At 57.2% G+C, this 7,803-nt stretch overlaps 1 protein-coding gene across 1 annotated transcript; it reads left to right on the forward strand.

The window, feature by feature from the left end:
* The first annotated feature begins 522 nt into the window (after window positions 1-522).
* Nr1d1 (nuclear receptor subfamily 1 group D member 1) lies at window positions 523-7,770 on the forward strand. The gene is made up of 8 exons (XM_021653425.2): window positions 523-1,186; window positions 3,820-4,161; window positions 4,427-4,515; window positions 4,640-4,784; window positions 5,147-5,790; window positions 6,090-6,275; window positions 6,600-6,810; window positions 7,440-7,770. Exons 1-8 carry the CDS (start codon window positions 1,156-1,158, stop codon window positions 7,637-7,639), a joined length of 1,848 nt encoding a protein of 615 aa, XP_021509100.1. The 5' UTR covers window positions 523-1,155; the 3' UTR covers window positions 7,640-7,770.
* The last annotated feature ends 33 nt before the right edge of the window (window positions 7,771-7,803 follow it).

Below are 7,803 nucleotides of genomic sequence, written 5' to 3' on the forward strand. Positions count from 1 at the left end.
CCCCGCTGTGTTCTTCCTGGGGCACGGGGAAGGGGGGAGAGGTTGTAAAAGCGAAAGGGGGTCATACTGCTTGTCTCTCACCTTGTCACCACACAAAAAAACAGCTGAAGTTCTTGCCTTCAGGGAAATCTCCCTCCCCAGCTTGTCTCTCTCCCCTTTGTCACCAATAACCTCAAGGCGAGGTCAGTTTTGCAATCACGTGAAACACTCACGTTTGCTAGGTTTGCAGAAAGGGCCCTTTAGCTTTGATCTTCCATGGAGCAGTAAAGCTTGCCAGGCCCTCCCGAGGAATTCACATGCCCTTGCCATACAAGGCTTTCCAAACACGCCACCCTGACTCTTCAGAAAACTCCACCCCAGTCCACTTTCAGCTCCTCCCCGCTGCCAGCGAGCATTTTTTTGCAGAGCCGAAAAGGGGAATATACACACTCCGCCTACTTTGTCAGTAGACTACAAATCCCAACAGTCTTCGCGGTGCGCAGACGCAAAGAGCTCAACGTGCCGGCTGCTGGAAAAGTGTGTCACTGGGGCACGAGGCGCTCCCTGGAATCACATGGTACCTGCTCCAGTGCCGCGTGCGGCCCGGGAACCCTGGGCTGCTGGCGCCTGCGCAGAGCCTTCTGTCCCAGGGAAAGGCTGAGGCAAAAGGCGGTTGAGATTGGCAGAGTGAAATATTACTGCTGAGGGAACGTAGCAGGGCACACGTCTCTCTTTGCGGCTGGGTGCCTTGTTTCTCCATCACCTACTTACTTCCTGGTTGCAGCTTCTCTCCCTTTGGGACTTTTGCACCCGGAGCTCCAGATTCGCTACCCTGCTTCGCTGCGGAGCCTTCAGGAGTGGCATCCGGTGCACTGCAGAGACCCGACTCTCCTTGCTACCTTATAGCCAGAACTGCTGCTGCAGACCGATTCTTCACACACACTCTCTCCGCTCTTCCCATGCAAATCAGATCTCGGTGGCCTGAGCGTCTCACCCTTCTGCAGGGCTGCAGTATAGCCACCCCAGGACCTCACTGTTCAGTGCCTGGAACCCTGATTGTGAACTGCGGGGACCACTCGTCTCCCTCAGCCGTTGCCCAGGGGCTGAGAGAGGCTATCGCAACCTCCAGTTTGTGTCAAGGTCCAGTTTGAATGACCGCTCTCAGCTGGTGAAGACATGACGACCCTGGACTCCAACAACAACACAGGTACTGAGATTCTTATCGTCCTCGCTCTGTCACTGCCTCCCATTTCCATCCACGGATTATGAGAGGAACTTTGCAAGGGGCTGGGGATTCCCTCTGGCCAGTGTTTGCCGCTGTGCTGAGAGCCACGAAGTAGGATTTCTAGAGAGGGTTATTCTGGCTGGGAATGTACCTAAACCATCACCACCACTCCCCTGAGGTCCCCTGAGTCCGAGGGACTTGAATTTTGGACAGATGAAATAGAGGGTGGAGACGAGTGGCGAGTGGAGGAGTTTAGGGAGACCGAGTGCTTTGAAGCGATCTCTGGAAACGTCCCCATCTGTCCCCCCATCCACCTATCTCGTCCCTTTCCTCCAGTTCTAGCCTGCTTCCAGGGAGTCTGGGAAGCAGTGGGGCGATCCGGGCTGGTGGGTTGGAGGGAACGGATCGGATCTTGCAGGGGGAATCCTCAGTGGCAGTGTGGAGCTCCAGTGGAGGAGTCGGGTGCTTGGGGCTCACCTCCAGGCAGGGCACCCACAGCGCCTTAGCCTGGGGAGGGCTCACATGGCTGCAGAGCCGGGCCCACGTGCTGCATTTGTTTTCATTCAGTAGAAGCCGTGGCCGCCGTCCCATTGGTCCTTGCCTCCCGGCCTCGTTACATAATGAGCTCCGCCCCTCGAGTTGCCCGAGCAACGCGTGTTCCCTTCTCTCCTCCCTTCTGCTGTCCCGGCCCAGAACAGTTTCAAGGGCCCAGCCTACGACCCAGGACTTTGGGGAGGGGCGAGGGGAGGGCGGGTTTTGCTTGCGACAGAAGGGAAGCGGAGAAGGCGGTGCTTCGAGTTCCGGGGTTCCTCGTTGGGGAGCCACGTGCGAGGGGCACACGTGGAGCGGGGACGTGAGGCCAGCTGAGGGCCAGGCTCCCGCCCCGCCCTGCTCCGCCAGATCTGGGTGAAGCTGGGCTGACTCACCGCCCCCGCCTGCCTTCTTTTCCTCCCAGACTTCCTTAGCCCTCTCACCCTCGGTGACCGACCCCTGAGTGAGATGGGGCCACCCCCTGACTTGTCAAGTTCATGCGACTCAGCCAAACCTCACGCCAGAGTCTCCTCCGTCTGCTGAATTTTATCGCACCTACCTCATTTTGCTGCTTTTAGACCCATCTTTTCCCTGTGCAGTCCCCAAGTCTTACAGTGCCCCAACTATCTTTGCCTGCCATGCTTCTCCCCCAAAACATGACCATCTTAGAATCAAAGCGGACACCTTACTGCTTTTCGTCATACTGGGTTTTTCTTTTCTTTTTTTTTTTCCCCCTCACAGAAAGGAAAACTGAGACCAAGAGAGAAGAGTTAGTTTCCTGTAGGGTTGAAAAGCAAAATGGGTAGTGATATGGATCTCGCTTTAGAACTAGGGTCTTCTGAGCAGTGACCCTCCCTTCAGAGTTGGAGGACTTTTTGAATGACTTTCTCATGCCCTCTTTCAGGATAGATAAACTAGGTCAAGTTCATTTAGGTGCACATAAATAACCCATCCCCCGCCCTGAAACTGTAGCCACCTAGCCACTCCGCAACTATTTTACAGGCAGCCGGGTTCACCCTGACCAACCTTGAGCTATTTTAAGGTTGCCCTGCCTAGTTTAGTGTGTGTCAGTGGGTGAGGGAGACATGTGCTTCTGTAGACACGGTGGCGTGGCATGTGTCAGCTTGCACACGTGTCTGGGGAGCCTCCCTTCTCCCACTCCACCCAAGGCAGGCCAAGCAAAGTCCTTGGCCGAGGTGTGGCAGGCAAGTCACCCCCCCCCCCCCCCCCGTCTTCTGCAAATACCACGGGAGCAGAACCACCTGGTTGGCAATGTAACCAGAGGGACAAAGTCCCCGAGTCACCATTGAGCTAAAGTTATCACCTGGCTGGGACCTGAAAGGGGAATTCCTAAATCTCCAGGCCGGACAGTTTCTTTCACCCTTTCATCTCCTGAAACTCACCTAAGTCTTGGAGCGGATCTCCTAAGTCTCTCTTGGCCTCAGAGTCACTGTGACTCATCTCCCGGAGGCCAGGGGAGCTAGACCGAACAAGAGCCCTTCCCTGCAGTGCTCTGTGAGAATATGGCTTTGGGTTTGAAGGGAAGGTTGTACCCTTCAACCTCTATCCCCTTAACTCTTGGCTAGCTACCCTTCACACTCCGGCATCCATCACTTGGCTAGGTCTCGGTGTAGTACTGGTGGCTAGGTTTTTTGTTTGTTTGCGAATGGCTGTCAGCTGCCCATCCTGTCTCCAAGTCCGCCCCTTGTAACTAAGTCACGGGCTGCTGCCGATACTCCCCCAGGGAGGGAAGTATCTAGGGCAGGGGTTCCCAAGGTATGAGGTGCCTGGTGGAGTTAACGCCTCACACCCAAAGCCGAGGTTAAATGTATTGTGCAGAGAAATGGCCAAGGGTGTTTGTGTGCGTGTGACTCAGTTATTATATGTAGCGTGTGACAGAGGGTTTCTCGTCCTGACTAGGCTGACCATACCATATCTAGCATGGGAGACTTGCTTATTACGCTAAGCTTAGGGGTTCTCCGTGGCCAACTCCTCAGGGGAACAGTGTTGTGGTAATGATCACGCGGCACCCCTGAACGGCAGACGGTGGTGGCTGAGCCGCTCCTCTCGCACTCTCTCACTAGGTGGTGTCATCACCTACATTGGCTCCAGTGGCTCTTCCCCGAGCCGGACCAGCCCGGAGTCCCTCTACAGCGACAGTTCCAATGGCAGCTTCCAGTCCCTGACTCAAGGCTGTCCCACGTACTTCCCGCCATCGCCCACTGGCTCCCTCACCCAGGACCCTGCCCGCTCTTTTGGGAACGTGCCACCCAGCCTCAGTGATGATAGCTCTCCCTCGTCTGCATCATCATCGTCCTCCTCCTCCTCCTCCTTCTATAATGGGAGCCCCCCAGGAAGCCTACAAGTGGCCATGGAAGACGGCAGCAGCAGAGTGTCCCCCAGCAAAGGCACCAGCAGCATCACCAGTGAGTAAATGCCCAGGTGATTTCGGGGAAGGGAAGTGAGCCAGGACTCCGTTGGTTTCCATCTGACAGTTACTCTTGGGGTCTACGTTGTGGCCTTTGGGATTTCTCTTAAGAGTTGTGCTAGCTCCTGTCCAGTCCAGTCCAGTCCAGTCCAGTGGGGTCACCCGAGTGTACCTCAGCTTTTCCCGCCTAGAATCTTGAGCCTGGAAAGCGTCCCAGGCCGCTCAGGCCTGTCTGCTTACCCCCTGCCTGTCTCCTCCCACAGAGCTGAATGGCATGGTGCTGCTGTGTAAAGTGTGTGGGGACGTGGCCTCGGGCTTCCACTACGGCGTGCATGCCTGCGAGGGCTGCAAGGTGAGGCGGCTTGGGGTCGAGGACCCAGGCAGGTGATGCCTTCCCTCCCTCCCCCCACCCCCGCCCAAGATGCACAGGCTCAGCTTAGATGAAGGTGTTCACTAGCGGCCCCCCCGCCTTCCAGGGCTTTTTCCGCCGGAGCATCCAACAAAACATCCAGTACAAACGGTGTCTGAAGAACGAGAACTGCTCCATTGTTCGCATCAATCGCAACCGCTGCCAGCAGTGTCGCTTCAAGAAGTGCCTCTCCGTTGGCATGTCCAGAGATGGTAAAGCAGTGTCCCCATGCCGCCTCTTCACCCATGTCCTTCCCACCCCCAGTCTCTGCCTTCATTTGTCCATCTATAAAAAAGAGCCTCACGTTGAGACACGGGGTCCCGTGGATGTCATTTACACGGAGGGTGCCCATGTGTTACCCCCTCTGGGACAAAGGGGGGTAACACATGGTTACCCCCCTTTGTTATTTCCCCGGTTATCTCCCAGCACACCCTTTGAGTGGGTGGGGCCTTGTTGGTGTCAGTTTTGAAGTGGAACCCCGGCCTTCAGGGTCTTGCCCTTTCTCGGGGAAGGAAGGAAGAGAGGCCACGTGAGTCTGTGAGCACTTCCTGACGCTCCTCTCGCCCCGTTGCAGCTGTCCGTTTCGGGCGGATCCCCAAGAGAGAGAAACAGCGGATGCTTGCCGAGATGCAGAGTGCCATGAACCTGGCCAACAACCAGCTGAGCAGCCTGTGCCCTCTAGAGACGTCACCTACTCCGCACCCCACCTCAGGCTCCGTGGGCCCCTCGCCGCCTCCTGCACCAGCCCCAGCACCCTTGGTGGGCTTCTCTCAGTTTCCACAGCAGCTGACACCGCCCAGATCGCCCAGTCCCGAGCCCACCGTGGAGGATGTGATTTCCCAGGTGGCCCGGGCCCATCGAGAAATCTTCACCTACGCCCATGACAAGTTAGGCACCTCACCTGGCAACTTCAATGCCAACCACCCATCAGGCAGCCCCTCAGCTACTACTCCACACCACTGGGAGAGTCAGGGCTGCCCGCCTGCCCCCAACGACAACAACATCCTGGCCGCTCAGCGTCATAACGAAGCACTGAATGGTCTACGCCAGGGCCCCTCCTCCTACCCTCCTACCTGGCCCTCTGGCCCTGCCCACCACAGCTGCCACCAATCCAACAGCAATGGGCATCGGCTGTGCCCCACCCACCCATACTCGGCCCCGGATGGCGAGGCACCTGCCAACAGTCTACGGCAAGGCAACACCAAGAATGTTCTGCTGGTGAGGGCATGGAGCCAAGTATGGAGAGAGGGAGGGGGCCTGGAAGACTGGACCTAGAGTAAGGCAGCCGGTATTCCTGGAGTCTGAGGGTGGACAGGAAAGGACATTCTACCCTGACGTCTGGGTTCTGCCTGGGAATCCTTAATCACCAGTTGGCAGCTGGTTGCTATTCTAGGTGAGAGGCCCATCCTCGAGGGCTACAGCTCTTAGCCCAGGCAGAACCTGGACAGCAGTCCACTGGGGAGCCCAGGGGAACCCGCCTGGCTGACATCCTCCTCCTTCCTCCATCTTCCCCCTAGGCATGTCCCATGAACATGTATCCCCATGGACGCAGTGGCCGGACTGTGCAGGAGATCTGGGAAGACTTCTCTATGAGCTTCACACCTGCTGTGCGGGAGGTGGTGGAGTTTGCCAAGCACATCCCTGGCTTCCGGGACCTTTCCCAGCATGACCAGGTGACCCTGCTTAAGGCCGGTACCTTCGAGGTGAGCAACACTTCAGTTCTCTGCTCTTGACCGTGGGAAGGCCCCCCTCCGCCACCGCCTCTGGGTCTGTGGGACTTCCGTCCTCTAAGCTGATGTCTGCTCTAAACTCACGGCATCAGAGTAACCTGAGACGCCCTGTTCCCGTCTTGTAGACAGGTGCAGATGGCCTTTGTTTAAATGGACATTTCAGAGCTAGTGGGCACCTCCACCTGGATCCCCCAGACTGACCTCCTCGCTGGCCGTCTAAGGCCACGCCCCTGAGGGGTCACAGGGCAGCCACTCCTCCCGCCTCACTCAACGAGATTGCGCTGTCTCCCCCTGCAGGTGCTCATGGTGCGCTTTGCGTCCCTTTTCAACGTGAAGGACCAGACAGTGATGTTCCTGAGCCGCACAACCTACAGTCTCCAGGAGCTCAGCGCCATGGGCATGGGTGACCTGCTCAATGCCATGTTCGACTTCAGCGAGAAGCTCAACTCCCTGGCGCTTACCGAGGAGGAGCTGGGCCTTTTCACCGCAGTGGTGCTGGTCTCCGCAGGTAGGCCAGAGCTCTCCCCTGACCCTGGAGGAGGCACACGCAGTTCAATTCAACATTACCTTTTATGGAGTACCTACTCTATGCCAGGCCCTGCACTGGGCACTGGGGTACAGACATGATTCAGACACAGTCTAGCTCGGGGAAACAGACTCATGCCCGACTAATTATAAAACAGTGAGATAAGTGTCACAGTAGAAGCATGAACCGAGTAAGCACAGACAACTATTTCTGCCTGGGAGAGCTGGGGAAGGAGGTGATACTTGAGTAGGGCCTCAAAGGGACGAGATATTGCCAGGCAGAGAGGGGGGAGGGCATCCCAGGCAGAGGGAGCTACAGAGCAAAGAGCAAGGGAGCTTGGCCATGTGTGGCCTGCCCAGGGTAGGAGGGTGGTCTTGAGGGGTGGGAGGTAGCCAGCCTGTGGCCTTGCTCCCAGCATCTGGGCATGTCCCGCTTCGGGGCACAGGCCTGGGAGGAGGAGGAGGAGCACTTTCCTTCTCCTTCCCCATCTGCCCTCCAAGGGGCCTCAGGGAGAGGCTGCCTCGCCTGCCAGGTCCTTGCAGACCTCCGTGTCCTCGTCAGAGGAAGAGGAGCTCAGGGAGCCTGCCTCACTGCTGTCGTCTTCCCCACAGACCGCTCGGGAATGGAGAATTCCGCTTCGGTGGAGCAGCTCCAGGAGACGCTGCTGCGGGCTCTTCGGGCTCTGGTGCTGAAGAACCGGCCCTCGGAGACTTCCCGCTTCACCAAGCTGCTGCTCAAGCTGCCGGACCTGCGGACCCTGAACAACATGCATTCCGAGAAGCTGCTGTCCTTCCGGGTGGACGCCCAGTGACCCGCCCGGCCGGCCTTCTGCCGCTGCCCCCTTGTACAGAATCGAACTCTGCACTTCTCTCTCCTTTACGAGACGAAAAGGAAAAGCAAACCAGAATCTTATTTATATTGTTATAAAATATTCCAAGATGAGCCTCTGGCCCCCTGAGCCTTCTTGTAAATAAC

This window comes from Meriones unguiculatus, chromosome 7 (assembly GCF_030254825.1).
Source record: "Meriones unguiculatus strain TT.TT164.6M chromosome 7, Bangor_MerUng_6.1, whole genome shotgun sequence".
Classification (NCBI taxonomy): Eukaryota; Metazoa; Chordata; class Mammalia; order Rodentia; family Muridae; genus Meriones; species Meriones unguiculatus.

Excerpts from the sequence above, each read along its gene's own strand:
- Nr1d1 (XM_021653425.2), top strand. The coding sequence starts at position 1,156 with ATGACGACCCTGGACTCCAACAACAACACAG. Across the intron at positions 4,162-4,426 it reads AGGCACCAGCAGCATCACCA|AGCTGAATGGCATGGTGCTG; the intron begins GTGAGTAAATGC and ends CTCCTCCCACAG. Across the intron at positions 4,516-4,639 it reads ATGCCTGCGAGGGCTGCAAG|GGCTTTTTCCGCCGGAGCAT; the intron begins GTGAGGCGGCTT and ends CCCGCCTTCCAG.